This window comes from Prorops nasuta, unplaced genomic scaffold (genome assembly GCF_024137725.1).
Source record: "Prorops nasuta isolate Cenicafe-Biocafe unplaced genomic scaffold, Cenicafe_Pnas_1.2 PNAS00004, whole genome shotgun sequence".
NCBI lineage: Eukaryota > Metazoa > Arthropoda > Insecta > Hymenoptera > Bethylidae > Prorops > Prorops nasuta.
Window position 1 is genome coordinate 7,869,310 of NW_027116801.1, and position 26,359 is coordinate 7,895,668.

General features: G+C 33.2%; 4 protein-coding genes across 7 annotated transcripts in view; 1 reads left to right on the forward strand and 3 right to left on the reverse strand.

The window, feature by feature from the left end:
• The window catches only part of LOC136773112 (calcitonin gene-related peptide type 1 receptor-like), a 153,539-nt gene that overhangs the window by 91,256 nt on the left and 35,924 nt on the right, over nt 1-26,359 (forward strand). For all 3 annotated transcript variants that reach the window (XM_066726533.1, XM_066726532.1, XM_066726534.1), the window contains one exon: nt 6,896-7,006. In XM_066726533.1, coding sequence (XP_066582630.1) covers nt 6,896-7,006 — 111 coding nt within the window. The remainder of the gene's footprint in view (nt 1-6,895; nt 7,007-26,359) is intronic.
• Nucleotides 7,056-14,018, reverse strand: LOC136773107 (uncharacterized). The gene is made up of 2 exons (XM_066726525.1): nt 13,772-14,018; nt 7,056-11,307 (listed from the first exon to the last, which is right to left on the reverse strand). The coding sequence occupies exons 1-2, from the start codon at nt 13,833-13,835 to the stop codon at nt 7,625-7,627; spliced, it is 3,747 nt and encodes a 1,248-aa protein (XP_066582622.1). The 5' UTR covers nt 13,836-14,018; the 3' UTR covers nt 7,056-7,624.
• LOC136773108 (uncharacterized) lies at nt 15,210-21,386 on the reverse strand. 2 transcript variants are annotated; one of them, XM_066726526.1, is made up of 2 exons: nt 21,288-21,386; nt 15,210-19,306 (listed from the first exon to the last, which is right to left on the reverse strand). In XM_066726526.1, the coding sequence occupies exon 2, from the start codon at nt 19,292-19,294 to the stop codon at nt 15,608-15,610; it is 3,687 nt and encodes a 1,228-aa protein (XP_066582623.1). In that variant the 5' UTR covers nt 19,295-19,306; nt 21,288-21,386; the 3' UTR covers nt 15,210-15,607. The 2 variants fall into 2 exon arrangements, with proteins under 2 accessions (XP_066582623.1, XP_066582624.1); XM_066726527.1 differs by lacking the exon at nt 21,288-21,386 and having other exon boundaries at nt 15,210-15,559; nt 15,637-19,637.
• Nucleotides 22,247-25,715, reverse strand: LOC136773110 (juvenile hormone esterase-like). The gene is made up of 8 exons (XM_066726529.1): nt 25,429-25,715; nt 24,325-24,613; nt 24,062-24,247; nt 23,764-23,969; nt 23,531-23,687; nt 23,135-23,452; nt 22,909-23,053; nt 22,247-22,790 (listed from the first exon to the last, which is right to left on the reverse strand). The coding sequence occupies exons 1-8, from the start codon at nt 25,570-25,572 to the stop codon at nt 22,628-22,630; spliced, it is 1,608 nt and encodes a 535-aa protein (XP_066582626.1). The 5' UTR covers nt 25,573-25,715; the 3' UTR covers nt 22,247-22,627.

A 26,359-nucleotide genomic window follows, 5' to 3' on the forward strand; every position in this document is an offset into this window, starting at 1 on the left:
AACCAAATTCTTCATATATTCAACATCCTTGATGGATTTATCGCGAAAACTATCAGCAAATAAAGACACCTAACGTATGGATGCCATTGTTAATTTTGTCTTTTATTTTACGTTGAGATACGTTATATTTGCTTCTTTGATCTCTAAGTGGAGTCGACCGTTTAATGAGTTCAATGGCTTTCGCAGATGAGTCTGGAAAGACGGTCAAAGTCAAACTAGATCACAGCATTCTACGTAGATAACACAATAATTTCATCCATAAATATACTGATTATCGTATAGACTTTCTACGCTGGACTACTGCAGATAGCAAATTTTTACGTGTACTTAACTTAAATGTTGCATGTTAAATAGTACTCGTGTTAATTAAAAGATAACTTAAATCTATTAACTATATCGTTTAAGCAACATATGGTTTTATGTTTACTTCACTATTTGCAACTTTTCTCATTTCATGAATAACGAAATGGGACTTAATAAATTGAGCTTATATATAGTCTCAAGCATTCTGGCTGATCATCGTTGTTCGATATCATATTTATCAAAATAGCATGACTGGCATCTTCAAGAGTCACGGAAAAAGTGAGTAAGAGAGTGAGTATAAACATGACTGTGACTTATCGTGAGATGCTAATTTATTTGCATGATAGGAAAAAGTGCAATGTCTGATAATTCCAATTATTTCTCTTACTGGCAATGCTTATTTTATTTCTATTGGAAAAGATTCTTGATAAAATGGAAAATCTGCTTTAAGGTATGAAAAATAATTGTTTGACAGATTCATGTCTAATATTGAATGAATGAAAAAATAAGCTAATCGATAGCTGCGATATCATCGTTATAGGAACTACGATACATTCAAGAGTAAAATTTTCCTCTTGATAATATAACAAGCTAAAATCAAATTAAATTACAATAATCTCGTAGCAATAAATTAAATGTATTTAAACAGTATATTCAAATATCTCTATAATTTAAATTTAAATTAAACATTATTTTATTTGGTCGAAGTTAAAACAGAGGTTTAGTCAAAATAATCATATCACAGATTGCTTCAGATCTAACGACTAAAATTAATTGATAAATTCGTCAATGAATTAACTTTAACAGCAGTACATATTTTACATGAACTGATAATGAGCTGTTAGAGTATTTCATTCAAAATTTTATCACGGTAGTAATCTTTTCCATTAAAGTACGATTAAAACTACTCTACAAGTTTAATTCGTTTGATACGAGGCAGTTTGATGGAATTACCAGCATGTAAAATTATTTCAAGCCTGCTATAAGCATGCAATCCATTACTTTGCCCAGAGTGAATGAACTTTGTAAAATCTCACAGAAAATTGGTTGAAAATTATGGTTTATCTTCCGTCGAAGCTTAAGCAATTTCGGAAAACTTGCTTATCAGTTTTCAAGATTTTATACTTTTTATAAAAATACGAAAAGATCTTGCAGCTTATCAATTATCATGCTGTAAGATTAACTTGTGATAAAACTTATTACACACGTTACCAAATTTATAATTTTACTTGAAAATACTCAATATAACCACACACCATTCACAAAAAAATTTCTGCTTTTAATCATACTCGATAAATACGATAGAAATAAAAAACAAACCGAAGGTTTTAAAATGTAATTCAAACTGGACTTGTGTGTACATCGAGTAAAATTTATAGCAAGGATTTGTAGTTTTATCCAAGCAGTAATCTCACGTTACGTTATTGGAGAAAACGTGCGATTAAAACGTGAAAGAAAACGTATTGAATATTTTTTAATAACCTTTTGCTGTATTTATGGAAAAAAACAGACGTCACGTCGTTCAAGTTGGATTTATTAAACGAGCTTTTCAATGGAAATATACGCATAGAACTGGAGAATATATATGTTTTCAAGAACCGCTGCCTACCAAAGATTGAAGTGATACGAATTATTCGTACAATAGAGGGAGAATTTTGGTTGGATATTCACTGGGTGCGATTGAGAAGAATTCCTGGCGGAAGTATCGTCTGACAAACGGGTCTATGATGGAAAGTAGATGAATATCAATCGCTCGAAGTATGACTGAATGTCAAGATTGAAATTGAAGAGTATTCCTGATAATAAATTTGAAGCTGGCGTCTATGTGTCATAATGCTCACAAAGATATGCCAATTCTCGAACCACTCTCCGAAAGAATGTACGAGAAAATATACATTTGGCTGAATTTCTGTTTCGTGAAAAAGCAGGATTTAGCTTTTTAAATCTCCAAGTGCTATGCAGTTAAAAATAATAGATATAGTCAAAAAACTATCCTGTTGGATTTTTTCGAATAAATTTTTGTTTCATTGGATAAAGTAAAGGCTTTGAAGCTTTATCAGGGCTCTCTTTCGCTCAATTAAAACAGGACTGGCTTAAGCTTTATCTAGGGTGGAGAGGGGGTAAAAAGAAGAGCAGAAAATTGCCTCCTGGTGTAAGGTAATAAAAAGGGGACAACGGTGTTATTTTTCACTCGAGCGTACACTAACTTTCCACGTAAGACACATTGTTTTTCTAGTAAACTAGCTTCTTCTTTCATAGTCTGCTACGTCCAATGTTCCAGTCTAATGCTGCTGCACATCTTTATTCTGCATACAGTTGAAAGATTGACATTCAAGTATATCTGATATAGAAACTATAAGTAGGCAAATCTACAAAGCACGTATGATCAGATTTTTATAAATATTAATGAGAAATATAATGTACTTGAAAATGTTTAATGTTTAGGTAAATTCTATAAATTATAAAAATAACAACCAAAAATTTATCTTCTATTCCCGAACATTTATCTCAAAACATCTTCCAATTAGACGATTCTCTTCGCAAATAACCTTTCATAAAATTGCTATCATTATATCTTTGCAAAAAAGCTATATAACAAAGTTAAAAATAATATAAAAAAACTCATCACAAAAATAAATTGTAATTTAAACCAAAAAATTCACAGAATACATTCTCTAGTGTTAGCAATTTGTATTGTGTTCGTTAAGGAAGATGATTTTAGTTGTTTTTTTTTGTAAGCACTAATGGCAAATTTTTTGAGAATATAAGCGTGATGGAATTTAGAGTGGAAAATCTGCTATGTCGAGAGGTAAAGGGGTATATATGGTTTATTGGTGAACAGAGACGATTTTACGCATACAGCCATACGTATATTACATGTGGGAAGCGAGGGCAATTAAGACCAGACCGTAACTTCGAGGGAAATATTAGCTGATAAAAAGGGAGTGGGTGGGAATCAGAAAAATGGTAGTTTGTTTGGAACACAAGCCCGCGGTTGAAAAATCTGTGGTTTCCCGACGATTGATCGCGAAATTTTTTTGACGATTGAAAATCCAATACTTCAAACTCGTCGATTCCTTCGTCAAATTTTACCCAGCCGAGCTTTCCCAGCATCCATTATACACCCACTAGTGAAAGATCAGACCTGCATTTTCGTACGAACGACCCACATGCGCGCGAATAACTTTTCGTCTGATGGAAATCGATTTGTCAACAACAATCCGTTCAGCTTACCCCCCTCCCCTGAAAAAGAGGGAAAAGGGTAGAAATAGGCTCGGGACGTGAAATTCCTCGCTGAAAAATCCCCAAACCGCCAATCTAAACGAGCTACAATTCCCTTAATCGTTTTAAGAGAAGAAAAATTAGTTCGTATTTTTCTTGCGGTGACTTTTTTCCTGTACAACTGCTCAGTTCTGGTCGCTGTTCGAGTTTAAAAGTTTTCACGAACGAAAATCAGTTGATTTATTTTTGAAACTGGAGTTTGACCGGAAACTTGCCCGGATGTTTAAAGATAAACGAGACTAAAAAAGTGGATATCTTAATCATGTGGAGTCTAGGTGTAGTAGGAGTGTAGGGGTGGAAATAAATATGAAAGATGATCGAGTGAAAAGAGAAAAGGGCGTCTTAATCGAACTGCTGGATATATGCTTAATTGACTTGAAAAGCTGTAATTAGATTTGAGTTTCGAAACTAATTTGCTTAAAGAAAGGATAGAGAAAGGGAGAAATTTAGGAGTTTAAGGTAATATCGTAAATTACTGTAAGGGAGTTGTCGAAAGCTGTAGAATCAATGAGATATTTCAAACGTTAGCACACATATATTTAAAAAAAGTTAGTTTTAAAAGCTGCAACTGCGATCAAGTAGTTTGAACTATATCTCTCCCTCTCCCTCTCCCTTAGACATGACTACGCATTAATTCGATGAAAAGTTTTGGCGGTTGCAAGAAACACGACGATCTAGATTAACGTGAGTGCTATTTCCTCAACCACGAACGTGAGGAAGCCCCTCGTAAGGATTTAAACACCAACCCAAGAAGCCTCCACAGACATGCAATAACTAAACCTCCAACTCTCCGTAACCTTACATTAATTATTGAAACACGCTTTAAATATACAAATTAATGTCTGTAAGTAGTGCTTGACGAAGCTCACTTGCAAATCTCTGTTAATGAAACCAAATATTATTTTAATACTTTGTAGGTACCGTAAACGATTCGAATTCATAAAATCTTGTTTAATTACTTTTTACGGCGTCGTTAAATAATAACGGCGACGATCCAGGATTAACCCGGGTTCCTCCGTTGTTTCCTCAATCACGAACACCGATAAACAATAATCAGTTTCAACGCCCGAACGTCTCATTTCGAGAAGACTTTGCGAACTTGCTTATATTAAACTTTTAACTGTTTAATAAAATATTCATTAGGTGTGCATTAAAGTCTCGTGATGAAAATTCCATCTAGTCTATCAGTTTTTGTTCAAAGTTTCGTTACGTGTGCCAAATTATTAAATTCGCGATTTTTTTATTAATCTTTTATATTCATGATACAGTTGATAGTTGAATATCCTGAATAACTTTTTATTATTAGACTTGGTATTTCAGGGGTGAAACGATCGACCCTAGTGTGCTGTGACCGTCTTAAAATATATAAAAAATACTCACCTGCCCTTTTAATGACATTATACCAAGAGAAAGGTTGTAATTTATATAGCTTTGATATTATTATACAATGTCTTTATCATTTGTCATTTTTAATTAACTTAATATTTAAGTATTCTCTTGTATTCATTTTCTACTGAGTTTAGATAAAAATAATTATGTATATACAAGTTATACAATAAATAGTTATATTTCACGAGAGCCCGGTGAAAAATTTAAAACAGTAACTGGAATTATATTGTTTGCTTTACAAATGAAATCTCTGATAAGGTTGACTGTGCTTTATAAAGAATGTAGGAAGAGTAACTGACGTTTTTAGGTTTCATCAGGGACGGCATGATTCACATATTAAGTTAATTAAAATCCTCTTTCATTTAACAACTTTTATACGCGTTTAGATATCTTTATAAAGTATTATTTAACAATAGCACTGTTTAACATTGATCAATGACACTATTAATTACTCTAGTAATTCATTACCAAATTTATTCGAGACGATATTACATTTTGTGAATAATTTGTCATTACCCACTGCTTAATCGAATCCATGATTGATTCAAGTAGCATTATCAAATTTTCAATCCACTATAAACATTATCTGGATACATAATTGGTAATATATGATTTTAAAATGAATTGTTCTAACAATAATAATGACAATGATGGTAATAATGATGATAATAAGAAAACAATCCAAATTTTTATCAATTTCATGTGATTAAAATGACCAACTTTTTAAGAGAAGGATCGATAATTAAATAGTTCTCAACGAGAATAAATGGGCATTTAAATAAAAGTTATTAGATAGCTTGGATTTCAGCACTCGCGAGCACCGCGCAGTTTAGCTTTGGTCAGTTAACCCTCCAAGAGAATTTATAGAAAGATATATTCCACTTTATTTCAAGAAACCATCGTAAACCTTCCCTTTCCACCTCGATTACCGCATTTTACCTGAAATGTTTGGGTCATGTAAATACGAGATACACCACTTCTACCATTATTTTATTTAAAACAAACCACCTTTAAAACAAACAAATGATCTACTCAATTAAAGAAAAAACATTGATTTAACAAAACTTATGTTACCCTTACTAATTATTTCTACTTTGTTGCTTCATTACTCTAATATTCTTACGTATTCGAGGATGAAAAGGGTACGTGAACTTTCCATATGATTATTATATGAGATGAAAGTGTCTGTTTATGAAATGGTTTTACTGGATGCTGCCTGCTGGCCAGCTGATTACTGGAATCACACGGCTGCATTTATGCGGATAACAGACGCAAATACGCTGAATTGCTTTGGTAAACGTGCTACAGTATTCAGACAGGGTTTTCCAGAACTAACGATCCACCCCCTTTTATTTCCAAAAACAGAGCATTTTATTCAGTGAAATTCATCTCCGATATGTGCCTTAAAGTCTACACGCTGCATGGAGATGTCACATTTTGTGAGTTTAAAATAAAGTTGTTAATCCCCGTTGGGCACAAAAATCAAATTGGAGATTTCAAATTTCGGTCCAATTAATTTTTAATATTTGTCATGCTATTGGTTTCTAATGCAATATACTATTTTGAACATGTCTATTATTTATCGTTTTCACTTATTTTTTCATTATTACTATAATCCTTATGTTTTTATATTAAAGATAGTAAAAATAACTAAAGCATTATTGGGATAGCTCATTATATCAGACTTTTTAAACAAAATAAAAAAATAATAGAGATTGAAACATATTGATACAAATGATTTAGTTTGCGCGCGCAAATTTGATGGAGTAAGCCGTATTTTTTATTGCGGTCGTAAACAGGAAATGAAAATCATCCTTTAATTCCTTTTAGCACCAATATTGTTGCGCGCGTTATCCAGAAAAAATGTAAGCTTTTTCCAATTCACTATTCGGCCTTTTTAATACCTTTTTCTTCTTTGCAGAACCTTATTGCCCTCTGATATTCGATGGATGGAACTGTTGGCCAAACACTCCAGCAGGTAGGACAGCGTACAGTCCTTGTCCATCTTTCGTCACGGGCTTCGACTCGTCTTGTAAGTAGCATATCCTTGCTTATTAAATTGTTTAGGAATAATTAACAAGTTTTATGTTTGAAAATTCTTTATTAATAAAATAGATGGCACGTCATCGGCCGTTAACAAAAATTAATAAAAATAGTGACTCTTTTTATCACATTAATATAACACAAGGATAAAATCTTTTCAGTATTTGGATTAGAGAATTGGAGAACAAATGAATCTATTATTATATCAGACACTGAAAAGATCTCCTTTATATGACTATATTTTCTGACCTAAGCGTAACCGTGTCGAGCAATTTCATTGCAGAGACACCTTCCTTTGATACGATACATTGGAAAAAAACCTTCTTTAATAACATATAAAATAGAAAATGTAAATACTTTCGAACCTCTTTATAGCTTGTAGCGTTAATTACATTTAATAATTGAACAGTTAAAAGCGCGCGTGCATAGGATAATACATAATAATCTTAATATTCATATAATTTATTACTATAATAGAATATATTTTCCTTCATCCAACCAACATAATAAATTTTAAGGAAAAACTGTATAAAAGACAGTTTAGTTCAGATTTCATTTAACTGCATCACACCTACAAAAATGTCAAAAAGCTTTTACAAGTGATCTCTTAAGAAGGCCTACTATTGCGAAGTTCATTAAGAATAATCTTAACGCTAACATCTCTCTTTTGCTTCAACCTTTCCATAATCATATTAAAATGTATTCTATCATAATTCGGATCGATCGAAGGTAATATATTGGCTATGAGTATGCTACCGTAAGGATTATCCAGCTGCGTCAACCCTTCACAAAAGTCCAAAATTGACTCCTCCTTCGAATATCTTTTATTTTTAAAAGGCTCCATAGCTAAAAATGTTTGTACCGTTTCAACGATATTTGGCATGACAGACAATGTATAATTGTCTATCAACTTAAGCAAAACGAGTTCAAACTCGTTTCCGAAGTGCATTGCTGACAGTTGATCATCAGGATTATCTGAGTTGACTTTAATCACCATCATTGCACAATCTAGAAGAACATTCGAGGAAAAATCTTCCAAGTAGCTAAGCATTGATTGAAAGGATACAGAAATTCGTTTAATAACCTGGGTACTATAGCTGTAATCAAAAGATCGAGCTACTATATCTTTTATTAGATTACGAACTCCATAATTAACAGGATAATAATGTTTTAAATCTGGGTGAGGCTTGTTCCAGCCATTGCGTATAGCATCTTCCAATACCTTCTTGAAAATGTCCAGTCTTTGATCCAGATGCTTCTGACTGGTTAATAAATAATGTTCAACGATCAAATTGTGAATTACATCAGCAATCTGAATATTAGAATCGAACAAATATTTCTCTAATATAGTCGTACAAATATCATTTGGAAGCAAATTACATATCTCAGAGGTAATCTTACTCAATAATTGAACTTTGATAGACGTAATTCTATCACTAGAAAGACCGTTTCTCGATAAATTATCTATCTTACGAAATGCAAGCATAATATAATAAGAAACGTATTCATTAGGAATAGATGCTAATTTGAATGTAATCAAATTGATTTTATCATCTTCTGCTGTTAGAGAAAGAGTAGCTTCCTTCAACATCTCCCACGTCCCAGGTCTAGGACATTCAGTAAACAAACGGCTAATTCTCTCGAATATTATTTTCCTTATCGAGGCATTCTGTTCCTCCCGCCATTGTTCCAACAAAAACTCTGTGATTTGCTTAGTCGGAGCTACTAAACTTAATAATCTAATGCCATGTTTCTTCACGGATACTCTCATGTTGGACAATTCCTTCGTAAATGGGATGACCCGGGATATATCTGTACGACGTGTAGCATTTACCATAGCACCAAGACTATCCTGCAAATAATCTCCAACAGTAAATTCTTCAATAATTTTTAAAGGCACAGGTGTGTTGGTGTATTTCATAACGCGAAGTATGAGTTTGATCATTAAGTAATCCTCTGCTGCGTTGTTGTCCTCGTGATCTATGGTGGCTGATTTAGGTATAACTGGTTTGATCAATGTTGCGAATTCCTCGCCGCTCAGAAGAGATGCCAGTACGTAAATACTTATGTTGTCTTTCTTTTTATAAAAATCTTCCAAATATCGATCGGCGATCTTTATTGGAACGGTTTGGTACCACATCGTAGATTTTATAAATCTAACAAAATATTTCTTACTGTAGTAGAGTTTAAAAAATTTGTCCATTGATGCTATTACACTTGTTGGATCACGTTTAAGTGCTAAAGTCATTTGGCGCAAATCCATGTTGGGATCAGAATTTTCCAAGGGAAACCAAGATAAATACAATTCATTTTCGTTTATTTTAATGAGTGATTTTAGCGGATACTGGCAAGATTCTTTTTCGTCCATAGCCAGTTCTTTCACTAAATTCATAAACCAAGGATATTGCTTTATAGACAACATGTCTTTTTGTCTTAATTGTAATTCTTGTTTTCTTTGTGGACTTAGTTTTTTGTTAGGCGTAATCTTTATATGTCTCTCGTTATAATCGTACATGCTTTTAAGTAGTTCCGAGACTAGGACTCTTTTATTCTTCTCCCATAAACTATTGGAAGGATCAGTAAACTTTTTTTCAGCTAGAGCGAAGAAGCCATTAAGACACTTTTTTTCAAACTCCATATGTTCGTTCAGTATATTCCATCGTCTATAGGCATATTCTTTAAAGTCCCCAGTCTTACCAACAATTTCATCGATATACATTTCTAACAAATCCTCTATAGGTTCCCTTTGTAAAATATGATGATGAATCGCATTTTCGAGAAGCTTTAATCCATGAGCATCCTTAAAGTTACCTTTTACGCGCAAAAACTTCATAATACGCATAAGTATATCCCAAATATCATTACTTAGTTTAGGTATATCGTAAATTTGTATGAATCGGTTGATCACCGTGTAGTGGAATTCAGTAGTTTCGTTTTTGTGCTTGGAAAAATAAAACTGGAGGATTTCTCTCAAAGCATCGGTGTCTTTATTAATTTTACACGCGTAGATAAGCTGTAGAAATACGGAGGCTCTCTTAAGTACATCTGTACATATTGTGATCTCTTTTTTGATTGTTTGAATAGCCTCATCGATAGGGAAGAAACAAATTGGAGACTTCTTGTAGGAATATTGATAATACTCAAATTTATAGTCAGCAGCCATCAGCTTAGCTTCTCTTATTCGGTCCTCGTAAGATAAAATTTGTAAAATATCAAACGTTACATTAGACTTATTTGAGAAAAATGAACTGTAGTATTTTTCTCGGTAGGTATTTATCAACAGATCGGCCTTTTTTTCCTCGGGGTAATATTTCAAATAATTCAGCATGTAACCAACGTTGTAATCTTTCTCTTTATTAGGCATCAATTTTGATAGTATCTCTTCCAAAAGATCGGAGCCGACCAGTTTTAGATTAAGAATCGGCAAAAACAGCGCAGGATCGTTCCTAATGGAATCCTTGGCATTTTTTAAGAAAATCTCCGTGCAAACGTTGCTGAGGGAAAAACAAAGAGGGTTTTTCTTGTGCTTCTGCATCAACTCTATGAAAGCATCCATATGCTTCTTTACTAATTTGTGCAAAAATATCACGTTATCGCGAAGAAAAATGGTTAGCTCATCGCGCCGAGTAACCATTCCATCATTACATAGTTTCAGATATCGAATAGCGAGATCTGGATTCTTACGAAAAATCATGTTTAACATTCGTTGCGAAAGAACAATTTTACGTTTTACTATGGCGTAGTATGTAAATTCTGGACTGCAAGCAGTTAATAGAGGAACGGCTTGGCTTAGGCAGTACGTATCGGTGATAGCTTCGAAAAATTCTTCTGCCAATTTAGACCTTCGAGTCGCGGTAGCCTCATCCTCGGATGGGGTCGATTTTTGTCCCAATCGGTGGGCCAAAACTTTTACCAAACGACCTCTTGTATTTAGAGAAATGTAAGGGAAAATATGCTTAAAATAATATTTTACGTTGGCAACTTCCGCATGGCTGCCGTCGAAGAACCATTTGGCTTGCAAGGCTTTGTTTATTAAGAATGCATTGTCTGACTTTAAAGCATCGATGATTGCTTTCGGATCTTTCTTCAGCTTCGCGACCTCCGTCTGAAAGAACGGCTGCAAATCTGGTGGAATCCTGACTGTGTCCCCTTCATCAGTTGACGATTTTGATGCCATGTCTGCTATCCATTTGAATTTTTTCCCAGGCGTATCTCCCGGTATCTCCTGAATGGACTTCAGATAAGAAAACGATATCGTTTTTGGCTGTGGCTCCATTTTCTCTGTACCAGCTACGACAAAATCAAAAGCAATTACTCATCAATTTCGCTCTTAAGCACCACTCAACCTGAATCTCATCGCTTTTTTTTACTTGAAAGTCTCTCTTCGTGAACATTAAAATAAAATTATTTGTTCAATTTACTTAAAAATAAGGCTAGCAAGATATCGTAAGATTAAAAAATATCGCAATACAGAGTATAGTATAATCGCAAACTTAGCAATTGATAATATTGGTAAATAAGCGATTCTTCTCTTACATAAATTGATAAAAATTACGAGTGCTACGTATAATAGTCTAACCGCGCAAGTTTATTTGTTTCAAGTTCTTTTTTATACTACAATACCGATATGAACTCATAAATGTGTAACGCTACATGTTGGTATGTAAATATAGTGTTGCATTACACAATTGGCCATACAGAATACAGTATGTCTAAACAGACACGTACATTTCAAAACGTGTTAATTTCTTGGAACAATCGCTGGATCACGTGAATTTTGGTATCTTCATGACAAGAATTCTTGCAAAATTCTATTGTGAAAAAAATGAAATCAATAACGATAGACAAGGGACAATACTAATTTTTTCTAATGAAATTCCCTCTTTTTCTGCATATTTTTGCAGCTTATCATAAGAACTTTTTAAAACACTCTTCTTAAGTTTTTATTTCAACCAGTGATTTACAGGATATTTTAGTTTAAAATTTAACAAGTGAACAGCTATGCATATGTATGCTTAGCATTCAAACACTACTTTGGTCAGACTTAATTCTATATGCAATTTTAAATTGAAATATTTCATAACGATTGATTAAAATAAAAAAATAAAATTAGGGCTTTTTAGAAACCTCTTGAGATAAGCTATGAAAATATGCATTGAACAATAAAGAACTCCATTTAACAAAATTGAACTTGACTAAAGTTCATATGACAAAAAAATAAAATTGATGGCCTTAGTAATTATGAAAAAAAATTGAAAGTTCTCGAATGCACATGACTGTTTAGAAACACTGTGAATATTTATACAGGTACGAAAAGGGGAGGGAGAGAAAATGTACATTTATATGTGCACAGCTGGACAATTCATAAACGATATATATTGAATCAAAGGTACTTCGGACATCGATGACTAATAGTGATGTAAAGAAAATGGTAAAACTGCATAATAATAGTCTCCCGACCAACTTTTTAGAAAACTTACAAGAACCACTTATATTGGTGTCCTAAAACTGAATCTGCAATAAAAAAATGTCAGACTGTTTTCTTCAGGTTAATAGTTTTTTTTATATTTTCTGTATTTTATTTTATATTTGATATTCCGGTCATAACCTTGCTTCATTAAGGAATTTTATTACTGTTATATTTGGAGACTAATTCAGTATTTAAAATAAGTATATTCTGAAAATAGAAATTATTTTACACCAATAAGTTATTTTTTGCAAGTTTACTCTGTCAATAGAGCTCAGTTTTCAATAAAAAGACTTAATCATCATCTACAGCAAGGCTTGGAAATTTTTACACTTTTCAGCTGTTTACTATAGTCACTAACAGGGATCTCCTTAGTGTCTATAATAAACAGCTCAAAGTATAAATTTTCCAAGCCTAAATCTAAAGTATAAGTATTCTAAACACTTGATTCTTATTTCAAATGAATAAGTTATTTCTCTACAAATTGACTCTATCAATAGAGCTCAGTCTTTAATAAAATAAACATTTTATTGAAGACTGAGTTCTATCGACAGAGTCAGCACACAGAAAGGTTACTTCTAGATTTACAGTAAATATTATGAATTGAAAATATTTATACTTTAAATGATAAATTGCCTCTAAATAGAACAACAGTTAAATTCTATGATGAGAAGAAAGCTCCATAACAGAATATCAAACCCCTAAAAAAAAATCTAATATTTTTTCATCATGGATTGGTTTTAGGTCACAGAATATGTTTTTATAAGATTTAAAGAAATTTAGTGAGGCTCGATCTCTAGTTTTACTCAAGAAATAACCTTAAGTGGAAAAAACAAATTTCTCACTGAAATAAATTCCCTAATACTTCAAAAATACATATTCTGCGATATAAATATATTCATACTATACATGAATTTGTATTATATGTATGTACTACTGCATTATCAAAATAACAAATAAAGCCAAGTGTGTTTCAAAATTTAAATAATAATGAAAATAGAACTCTTAAAGATAAGTCTGCACAATAATAACTTTCCCGTTTACCTAGTTAACTTGGAATGCCGGTATTATATGGCAATTAATCGGCGAAACGTCACTTTGCTAATATGAACAGCAATGAGTTACGAGGTTATGTTCATGTACGAGCTAAAAGTTTTGGTTACTATTCGTCCAGCTGTGACACAGTTCAGCTCTCAAATTTTTCATTGATTTTGATACTTTTTAAAGTACCAGCAAATACCGTAGGTTTAAGATGTGCAGGAAAATAAATAGAAAGATTCTACTTACCCAACTTGCATCCATGAAGGAACAGAAACTGTGACGGCGTTAATCGGCGCATTCGTATAGGCATAGCGTTGTTAGCACGCTGCACGCATGCTCAAAGAGTGGATTTGGAGGACGACTGATGAGTAAGGCAGAAATAGAGAGAGAGAGATGAAGTGATTGGAGAGGAGGGAGAAAGAAAAAGAGAAAGAGGAACGGAGAAAGAGAGAGACAGAGAGTCGGCAGCCACACACACCCCACACATTGCAATATTTTCTAACACACGCGCAAAGTCCCAGCTGTTGTTCCACCTAAACATAACAGTCAAGTGTCAACTTCGAAAAAAATTATATTTTAATTTCAAGCATATCAACGATGCAAAGCAGTTAAAATCAAGGCTTGTAGAAATCAAGAAAACATAATAATTGCTATACTGTAGTATTCCCATTACTATATGATAGAGAAATACCGATTTAATAATATTAAGAAGCTGAAGCTGGTAGACTACAAACGTTAATAGATTAATAAACGTACAGCCAATATTGAAACTTCTTATTTCAGTAAATGCATAAATGTACAAAATGAAAAATCTTCTATATTGATCAAGTGGAATTATTATTGAAGTTTATACATAAATAAATAAATCAATACATTGTAACTCTTGTAAAAAATAAACAATATATATATTTAAGTTTTGATTTCGTTATCATATGTAGGAAATTTTTCAAACATGAAAGGAATATGACAATCCACCTCTTTTAATGTGAAACCAAATGCACTGATTTTTATAGGGCAGCAAAAATCCGATCATGATGAAAGACACGATAATCTGCAAAATTTTGTGCCTTTTCATTATACATATAATAGGTCTTCTACATTATAGTAGTTTTCACCATGACACAATTTATTTTTACTCACAAAAATGAATGCACTTTGTTTCCGTATGGAAATTACGGTCTTTTGTAACCCCGTTTAAATGTGTAAAATCCTGCACTCTTTTAAAGCTTTAAACTCATTAGAAAAGTGCCTTCGGCTACACAAAATCTTACATATGGTGTTTTTCACCATCAAGAAATTTTTGCTGCCTCATTAAAGTTGATGCATTTTGTTTGGTATTAAAAGAGATGTATTTCATACTACTTTTATATTTTTTAACAATTATGTACTTGTATATAGTGACGCGCGCGAAGCTATACTAATATTGATAAAACGTGTTTTCAAATCACAACGTTATTTTCACCCAAAAGCTACCATTTAGCAGTCAAATGACCTTTTTTTAAAGTAAGCATACGTGTATAAACATTTCATCGGTACGTCTAATGTTAGGTCGAATTTAATGCTATATAAAACTGTCGTTTTTTACTATATGCATATATATACTTACCACTGTATCTTCATAAGGCTGTCACAGGCTCTCTGACTCGTCTTATAATTAGTATTTGTGTAGGAAATAATGTTTAGAAATAATGTAGCAATTATATACAAATAATTTTTTATTATTAAATAAATAGGAAGCGACTGCTACATTATTGGTACAGCTGTACACAGAGATACAATATCCACGGATCATTAGAGATTTGGCTTGGTGTGAATCGCATCAATTACATATACAAAGCCTACGGAGAGAGATGACGATTCGGTTGTTCCGTTGTCTTGAATAATACTAAATAGACAGTGCATGGGAACCGTGATCAACACGCACCTTTGCCCCATTCTGCTGCCTTTATCCATCAAAAATCACATAAGAAAACTTGACACTATATAGGAACTACTGAACTTCGTCTATAGTCTACATCCCATATGACCCAATTTCTATATCGTTTGAAATTAACAAAACTTTAAACAATTTACTCTAATATATTATAGAGATTTAACATTATTCGACCTACCATTGCGAACTTCATTAAGAATCATCTCGATACTGATGTCTCCTTTTTGTTTCAATTTGTCCATAAGAAAGTTAAAATGTTTTCTATCATAATAAGGGTCTATCGAAGGTAAGATATAGGCTATAAGTAAATAACTGTGAGGACTGTCTTGTTCCAACAACCCTTCACAAAAATCTAAAAAGGACTTGTCTTTAGAGTATCCTTGACTTTTAAAGGGCTCCATAGATAAAAATGTTTGTACTGTTTGGGCAATATTTGGTATAGCAGAAAATGTATATTTATGCACCAGCTGTTGCAATTTGAATGCAAAATTTTGTCCGAAATGCAGTGCTGTGAGCTGATCGTTTGCATTCTGTGAGCTGGCTTTAGTCATCAGCACTGCACAGTCTAAAAGAATATTCGAGGTAAAATCTTCAGTGTAGTTAAGCATTGATTTAAAGGAATCAGAAATACGTTTAATAGCAATAGGACCGTAACTGTATTCGAAAGACCGAGCTACTATCTTTTTTACAAGTTTACGAATCCCGTAATTAACTGGATAATAATGTATTCTTTCTGGATGAGGCTTGTTCCAACCTTTGTGTACAGCTTCTCCTAAAACTCTCGTGAAAACATCTAGTCTTTGCTCCAAATTCTTTTCACTGGATAATAAATAACAGTAAGTAATCAATTTTTGGATAGCTTCAGACACTTGAAGGTTAGTATCAAATAAATATTTCTCTAATATCGTTATACAAATATCATTGGAGAGCAAATTACATATTTCAGAACTAATTTCACCCAGTAATTCAACTTTGATAGCTGTAATTCTTTCGCCAGAAAGACCTTTCTCCGATAAATCATCTATCTTGTGCAATGCGAGCATAATGTATTGAGAAATGTATTCATTAGGAATTGGTGCTAATTTGAATGTAATCAAATTGATTTTATCATCCTCTGCTATTAAAGAAATAGTAGCTTCCTTCAACATCTCCCATGTCCAAGGTCTAGGATTTTGGAAAAAAACATGGCGGATGATCTGGAATATTATTTTTCGTATCGAAGGGATATTTTCTTCGCGCCATTGTTCCAATAAAAACTCTGTGATTTCCTTAATCGAAGCTACTAAAATAAAAAGTCTAATGCCATGTTTCTTTACGGATGCTTTCTTGTTGGACAATTCTTTCGTGAATGGGATGGCCTTGGAAATGTCTGTACGACGTGTGATATTTATCATAGCGGTAAGACTATTCTGCAAATAATCTCCAGCCATGAATTTTTCAATAATTTTTAAAGGCACAGGTGTCTTGATGTATCTTATAACACGAAGTATGAGTTTTGTCCTTAGATAATCCTTCGGTGCATTGCTGTCCTCGTGGTCAATGGTGAATGATTTGGGTAGAAATGTTTCGATTAATCTTGCGAATTCGTCGCCTTTTAAAAAAGATGCCAAAACATAAATACTGATTTCATTTTTCGTTTTATAAAAATCTTGTAAATATCGCTCTGCAATATTTATTGAAATCGTTGGATACCAAATTGTAGATCTTATGAACCGAAGAAAATGTTTCTTATTGTCGCAGAAGTTAAAATAGTTTTCCATTGATGCTAATACGCTTGTTGGATCACGTTTAAGCGCTAAAGTCATTTGGCGCAAATCCATGTCGGGATCAGAATTTTCCAAGGGAAACCAAGAGAAATACAACTCTTTTTCGTTTATTTTAATATGTAGTTTCAACGAATACTGGCAAGACTCATTTTCCTCCATAGCCAGTTCTCTCACTAAATTCATAAACCATGGATATTGCTTTATGGACAGCAGGTCTTTTTGCCTCAATTGCAATTCTTGTTTTCTTTGTGGACTAAGATTTTTATTTTTTGTAACGTTTATATGAATCACGTTATAATCGTACAAGCTTTGAAAAAATTCCCAAGCTAAGACTCTTTTATTTTTTTCCCATATACTATTAGAAGAATCACTAAATTTTTTTTCAGCTATAGCGAAGAAACCATTAAGACACTTTTTTCCAAACTCCATACGATTGTTCAATATATTCCAGCGTCCACTATAGATATTGTCTTTAAAGTCTCCAGTATTATCAACATTTGCATCGATATACATTTCTAAGAATTCTTCTATAGGTTTGCTTTGTAATAGATGATAATGAATCGCATATTCGAGAAGCGTTAGTCCACCAGAATTGATAAAATCAGGCTTCACACGTAGAAACTTCATAAGTCTCATAAGTATATCCCAAATATCATTACTTAGTTCAGGTATATTGTAAATTTGTATCAACTGATTAATAACTATGTAGTGGAATTCAGTAATTTCGTTCCTATGCTTGAAGAAATAAAATTGGAGGATTTCTTTTAAGGCATTATTGTCTTTATTAATTTTACACGCATAGATAAGTTGTACAAATACGGAAGCTCTCTTACTTATATCTGTACATACTATAATCTCTTTTTTGATCGTTTGGATAGCCTCGTCGATAGGAAGAAAACAAATAGGAGAATTCTCGTAGGCGTGTCTAGAATATTCAAACTTGTAGATACTAGACATCAATTTGGCTTCTCTTACACAAATCTCGTAAGGTAGAATTTTTAGAAGATCATACTTTACGTTAGACCTATTTGAAAAAAATGAACAATGGTATTTTTCTTCATAGGTTTTTATCAACAAATCCGCCTTTTTTTCCTCGGGGTAATATTCCAAATAATTCATCTTCCTGTATATACTGTAATCTTTCTGTTCATTGGGCATCAATTTTGGTAGTATCTCTTCCAAAAGATCGTAGCTGACCAATTTGAAACTAAGGATCGGCATAAACAGTGCAGGATTTTTTCTAATGGAATCCTTAGCATTTTTTAAGAAAATCTTCGTACAAACGTTGCTAAGAAAGAAGTAGGGAGGATCTTTTTTGTGCTTTTGCATTAATTCTATGAAAGCACTCATATGATTCTTCACTAATTTGGGCAGGAATGTCTCGTAACGATGAAACCAAACATTTAATTTACCGCACCGACTGGCTACTTCATCGTTGCACAGTTTCAAATATCGAATGACGAGATCTGGATTTCTACGGAATATCATGTTTAACATTCTTAGCGAAAGAACAATATTATGTTTAATTATGGAATTGTAAGTAAAATCTGATCCACAAGCAGTCAACAAAGGAATAGCTTGATGGAGACTGTAAGATTCGGTGATGGCTTGGAAAAACTCTTCTGCTAATTTGGACCTTCGAGTTGTGCTAATTTTGTCTTCGGATGGAGTCAGCTTTTGTCCTAATCGATGGGCCAAAGCTTTTATCACTCGACCTCTTGTATTTAGAGAAATGTAAGGGAAAATATGCTCGAAATAGTATTTTGCGTTGGAGACTTCTGCATGACTGCCATTGAAGAACCATTTGGCTTTAAGGGCTCTGTTTATTAAGAATGTATCGTCTGATCTCAAAGCGTTTATGATTGCATTTGGATCTTTCTTCATCTTCCCAACTTCCGTCTGAAAGAATGGCTGCAAATCTGGTGGAATCCTTACCGAGTCTTCTTTATCAGTTGATGATTTTGAAGCCATGTCTGCTATCCACTTGAATTTCTGTCCAGGTGTGTCTCCCGGTATATCCTGAATGGACTTCAGATAAGAAAACGTTATCGTTTTCGGCTGCGGCTCCATTTTCTCTACCAACTACGGCAAAATCGAAAACAATTAGTCATCAATTTCACTCTTAACGGGAATCCGTATACCGACATTACAGGGCGAAAACTATTTCGCATGCAGCGTCGTCATTTGTTGACGGATTGTAAAGTTATTACAGGTTTTTGGAAATGCCAGAAGCTTATCTTCTAAGTTTACGTTAGGAAAATTAACAAAAAATGAAAAAAAATTTTTGTTTAAATAAATATATTAACATTATTGAGAAACAACAATTAAATCGCAAAATCCCCCAAGGTACTTTACTAGATAATGTTCATACGTTTCCAAAAAGTCCACATAAATGCAAATCTCTCAAGAAATGACGATGCTGCATGCGAAATAAATAATGGAAGAATTTCGTGTTGGCGACTTCCCGAACACGAAATTCTTCCATTATTTATTTCGCATGCAGCATCGTCATTTCTTGACGGATTTGCATTTATGTGGACTTTTTGGAAACGTATGAACATTATCTAGTAAAGTACCTTGGGGGATTTTGCGATTTAATTGTTGTTTCTCAATAATGTTAATATATTTATTTAAACAAAAATTTTTTTTCATTTTTTGTTAATTTTCCTAACGTAAACTTAGAAGATAAGCTTCTGGCATTTCCAAAAACCTGTAATAACTTTACAATCCGTCAACAAATGACGACGCTGCATGCGAAATAGTTTTTGCTCTGTAATGTCGGTATACGGATTCCCGTTAAGTGTGACTCAGCCTGAATTCCATCGATTGTGTTTCTGAACCTCTCTTTAAAAATATTAATTCGAAATTATTTATAAAATTTTGTTAAAAGTAATGCTGCAAGATACTTTATGGTTCTAAAAAATATTAAATATATAGATGCGGATACACTATAAAATCGCTGACTGAGCAAATGATAATATCAGTAAATAAACGGTCCTTTCTTACTAATCGATATAAATAATATTTGCTATAGGTAGGTAAAATGTTCAGACTGTACTTTTTATATGCCAATACCAATGGAAACTCATAAATATCTCACGTAAGATGTAGCTATGAAAATAATATTTATAAATAGCACCAAAAATAATGTACTTTTGCACTCTTTTCAAGGTTTAAACGATTATACATGCATAATACGTTTTTTTTATTTTTTTTTTTTATAAAAAACATGATGTGAGCTCTAAAATATATTTTGTTTGCTTTTCTATTGAAAAAATAATATAGCTTTTATCTTTCGTTTCTATAGTTATAAGATTAAAATTTAAATTATTGGGTATGGGGTCATTTTACCCTCAGTCATGGAATAAATGATCGTTTCGTAATATTTACTTTAAAATGATTACTACGAAGCATCTTTAACAATTTAATTTTGTCGATGATGTAGAAATATAAAGTGATATGTGATTTTTGTAGAATAAGATTTTCGCTATGTTAAAATCAATAATATGATCACTGCAATAGAGATTTTTTCTCAGAAAAATCATTTTCCCCCGCTCTCCCCTACATCATGAAAGTTATAAGTAAATAATTTATATTTTTAACAAACCAAATTTACTTCGGAAATAGAACTTTCAAGGACAAGAAGATTGTAAAAAATAACTTCTCTCCGTTTACTTTTTTTAGACTGATTTACTGTATGTGGCGACGGACCAACACGACACTGGTGATCACATTTACCTAAAAAGAGCAGACTACAAGTACAGTTATAATTTTATTTTTTCGACTAATAAGATTACCAAGCCTTTACTGTATAGTACGAATTGGCCTTAAATTGATCTTTAGCCTATGGATACGTCAGTATTAAAACTACTATTAATTGGAGAAATGTTACTTTGGTCATATGAATAAAAAAACAATGAATTAGGAGGTTATGTATATTTTCGAAGCTGACACAATGTTCGATTCTTAAACTCTTCATGGCTGTTGGTACTTTTCAGAGTACCAAGGATCACCGTGTGGAATTAGTGTACGAAGGAGATATAAATGGTCAGATTTTCCTTACCAAGTTGCATCTAAAAAAGAGCTAAAAGTATTTGACACGATACGCGGGACTTGCTCTGAGTAAACTAGACGTAATCCACGTAACCGCTCTAATTAGCTGCGCCGGTACTGTGCCGGCAAGCAGCCGACAAGCTGCAATGGGCGTAGTGTGCAGTCGTTGAATATTGATAATACGCATGCGTTATACATTTGCGCATGCGTGATAAGTTTGGAGGAAGTTAGGCAGAAAAGAGGGGTGAGGAGAGAATACTTCCTCAGACACGTGCTAGCTTCAAGGCTCCACAACTCCAAGCTGTTGATTCTGCTATATACGTAACAGCTGCTATAGTACGGTCAGATTCGATGCCTGAAGGGTCTTTAACGAGCGATCATTATCAGTAGGAAAATTTATTTACATTTAAATTTTCCCTCTTATTTATTCATTTTTCCTCTGAATTATTATTGATACTTACCAATTCCTTCTCAATGTTCCACAATTATTTCACCGTCTTACCGGAATTCTTTCTCATTAAAAAAAACAATTATCTACTATTTTTGTCCCTCTCTCTATCCATCAATAATTTACGTACTGTTATCTTCCATCGCTCGTCTTGACACTAAAAAAGCTATTTGATCAATAATCACGTATGATTTACAGAAGCAAACAATACATTAGGCGCATTCCATCGTTGATTCCACGCGCCATCGTTTCAATGAAGCTGGTAAACATTTTAAATTCAATGACGTGAGTTTAAAAATAATTTTCCTGTGTGGCTTTGTGAAATTTTTGTGCAGCTACAATGATAGAGCAAGTAAATATTTTACGCTCAACAGAATTCAATCTGTCAGTAGAATTCGTATCTTGCCCTTGTGAATTAATGCGATATCTTTATTAAAAAAAAAAATTTTATTTTGTCGCTCAAATAGATCAAAAGAAGTCAGGTGTTTACTATTAGGAGCAACGTTAAAAATTTCCAAGTATCCTTATAGAATTTATCAATGATAACGTTATTTTCAATGTTACAAAATAACACTAATGGCTTTTATAAAGATAAAACATTTTATCAATGTTAAAAGATCAAACATAGGTACATTTTTAATTACGTACTTGCATTAATGATTGAACGCTTATTTTAAACAATAAATATATCTGTCTCAGAGTTAAAAACGAATCTTTTTGTTAACTTAAAATCTCCAATGTACATCTCGGCCGGCCAATATTAATAAATTATTAAAAGAAACTAAATGCTTAGTCACTGTTTTCTCTGTCTCAGTAGATAGCTTTTCCAGCTAATCTATAATGATTAATTTTTTAAAACTTCCAATCTAGCACATGCGGACTGTTATGTATTCTTTACAAATTTACAATTTATTTTTCATGCTCCTCCATTCCCACTTTTGCTCTCCTTTGCGAATTGTTTCATTGCGAAGCTCCTTATTGATGTTCAGATAATTACAGAATTCTCCTTTTTTCAAAGGCTGCCATGTTATGGGTATTAATTCATTGGTGGTTGGCGTTGGGTTCCTATAACAAAAAATAAATAACATATTTATCTATAAAAGTTAATTAAAAAATATCAGTGATAAATTTATCATTCTGTCGATCAAACGATTGTGATTTGCATGTTAATCAGAATTCTTACCCAGTCTTTGCAAAATTCGTCCACATTGTTAATAAGCATTCCGATACTTGTCGATCCGTAGTACCGGGTTGTGGTGGTGGGATATCCAAAGCTCTTGCCATGTTCGCATTGAATAGAAAAAATAACTCATCTCCATGGCACGTACCTTGAGGAAAAAATAGGAAAATGCGATCAAGTGTAAATAATATTTATATTTCGTCAGTTGGACGTAAAATAGTGCACTTACCAGGAAAATTTACACCGAAAGCTTTCTTTAACAAGGAATTCCCATTATCATAAGAAAACTTGTACAAATAGGTGGGATTTTTCGACGTTTCCAACTGAATATCAGCTGCCTCGTGAATTCCTTGAACGAAGTAAGCGTCGTCAAAGTAAACCTTCAACAACTCTGTTGCATTCTCCTTTTTCAATGGGTTGTCTCCAAAATAGATTCGCCTGAATTCATCAATACTAACTCCTTGTTGTTTCAATTTCTCTAAAATCCACGGGTGTAGCACGTCTTTCAGATTATTATTAAAGTATTCAAAATCATTCTCCTTGACGCCTTTATAAAATGGAAAAATTTAACATGTTACGCATTGATTTAATAATTAAATTGCAGTAATATTTTCAAATTTCTTACTGGTTAGTAAAAATATTCCTTCGTCGCTATTGTAGCCTAACATAAGAGGAACTTTCACCCCAGCGCGTGCAGCTTCGGTCAGCGGTTTTGGGAAGAATGGATTTGGCGATTTTATATCCATTCCAGGTCCAAATGGAAACATAACTTGAAGTTGCATCTAAATATTAATTATTTAAATTAGTAAGATCAAAGATTTCGTCCATTAATCATAAATAATATCAGATTGCACTTACGTTCTTTTTATCAGATAGGAGTTTAGTTTGAGTGTTTATCAGTACTTTTGTATCTACGGTTCGAAGGAATTCAACCATTTTTTTCGGATCCGTCGATGTTTCACCCAATTTAGCAGTGACTTCTAAAGCAAATCTCTTTGGATCGTAAACAAATGCCCATGGATTAATTACAACCCCACTTTGAGCTATAGCTTTGTGGAACAGCCCTGCAATAATTAGATTTTCGCAAGATTAGCACAAATCTTGTTGGTCGAATGGGCGACGTACATGAAAGAAAAAGCTGCTGATAGAAAAATACCGTCGGCCAATGGGGAGAGACACAAATAGTGAACCGAGGCTGCGCCAGCACTTTCACCAAAAATCGTTATATTGTTCGAGTCTCCGCCAAAGTTTTCCACATTTTCTTTTACCCACTTCAAAGCCATCACTTGATCCTTCAAGCCCTGATTGCCGGGTGCCTCTTCGTGCTCCAGGTTGAGAAACCCTGAAAAGAAACTTCCCATCGTCTTTTCCAACTTTGGATAATTCAATAATTTCGATAAGTCAGTTGAGTTCTTTCACCAAGAATTCCCAGCCTGTAATTTATGGTGACCAAAATAACATCCTTTTTAACGAAAAAGTCTGGTCCATACATGTCGTTATTGCCCGAGCCGTAAAGAAAAGCACCACCGTGGATCCATATCATCACAGCTCGTTTTTTCGAAGGTTTTAAATCATTCGTGTGGACATTCAAGTACAAACAGTCATCACCCCCAACGGATTCATTAAATATGAAGTCATTATGTGCACATTTTCCCCCATATTCGAGAGCATCCTTCACCCCAAACCACGAATCAGGTGGCAATGGATCCTATAAACAACAATCATTATTCACCCTCAATCTTTTGAAATATATTATTTGTCGATAAACAGGATCCACCAAAAACCATCATACACTTTACTTTTTTTACGACGGTGAGCGATAAATCATTCCTCACATAATTACGAGCTGTCAAAGGGTTTACTCTCATTAAAAAAAAAACATCATGTATAGCAAAGGTTAGTAATACGAGTGATCAATTTTGCATTATAATGCACACTGAATTTATTATGTAATAACTTTTACTTTTTTATTGACATTATTTCCAAACTAGAGTGAATAAATTTAAATTTAAATGATAATTTTCATTCGAAATTAATTAATCGAAAACTTTGCTAAAATGATTTAAATCTTACAACTGTTTAATTGTATAACACCGAAATTAAAAGCGACAAATATCCAAATCCTTATTAACTAGCTGAATCCGAGTTTCAACAAAATAAATGCAATGTAAAAATTATATTATCCGTTTAATTAGCATCTGTTTGTGATAAGAAAGTTGTATTGCAAGGTTTATCTTAGTCATATTTCAAAAACAGAAGCCTATAACCAGTTCAATTCAGTGGTTTAGCGTAGCTTTAGTAGTTAATAAAAGCTCTACTCATTCCGAAGAGACGTCAAAAAAGTTGAAATTGACAAATCAGTAAAGAATTCGCAATGTCAGCTTGGTATATTGATAGTAGCGATAAGATTTGTAACAAAGATGTGCTAAAAAGTCGTTTAAATGGAAATGCTAAAAACTGGATTAATATTTCCAGATACATGCATGTATATATATGCTGAGTTGCAATTGTTGAATGACTTGCCTTGAATCTCAATGGACCAATCGGAGGTTTTGCATAAGCAATGCCTTTGAAGGAAAAGTGTTCTCCGCCAAGGACGTTTTCTTCAACGAATCCTCTCAAGGTCCCTTGGCTGACTTTGACATCGACGAACCTTCTGTCAGCCATTTTAAAGAGCGTGAAACGACGAGCTACGTGGCAGATGTGATTTTAGGTGTCCGGTAATCTACACGATACTGTAGGATCCGGCTGGCTGCTGATCGTTCGCTCGTAGACCTCGTAGCTTGAAAATAAACGGAGTGGGGACCAAACGAGTAACGGAATAACTCGTCTGTCGTGTCGTAGCTTCTCCGGAAGGAGAAGCGGATGAAGAAAGGGAAAGAGATACCACGCAGTAATCGAAATATATAACTTCAGCCTCTACTCTTCATCCAACTCCAGCTATCCTTGCCCCACTATTTCCCTCACCAATGCGTTATTTTAATTACCTTTATATTTATTTCCACTTTTTGATTTTATTGCCTCATTACCGAAGCCATATTAATTATTCCCCTGCTCTCTTAACTCGCCACGTTACCATTCCTTATTCATTTATCAATTTTATTTCTTGATCATTAATTTTAACGCTAATCCATCAAAATCAATATAGTCGTAAATGAGTCTAAAAGTATACAGAATTAAACAAATGATCAAATCCTCTGACACATATGATACTTGTATCTTATTTTCTTATGATGTATCAGTTTAATTTAATTGTTCGATACGAATCACTTTTGTTATAAGTAATACGAACTAAATTTCGATTGTACCCTGTACACGACATTTTATTCAGGCGAGTTAAGGTTTTACTAGATTTGTTGTAAGTTACAAAAATGGCATTCGATTTTTCGCAATTCTACGAGTTAATTTGCATCTATCAACTTTAGCTAATTTAAAACAATAGAAGTTGATTATT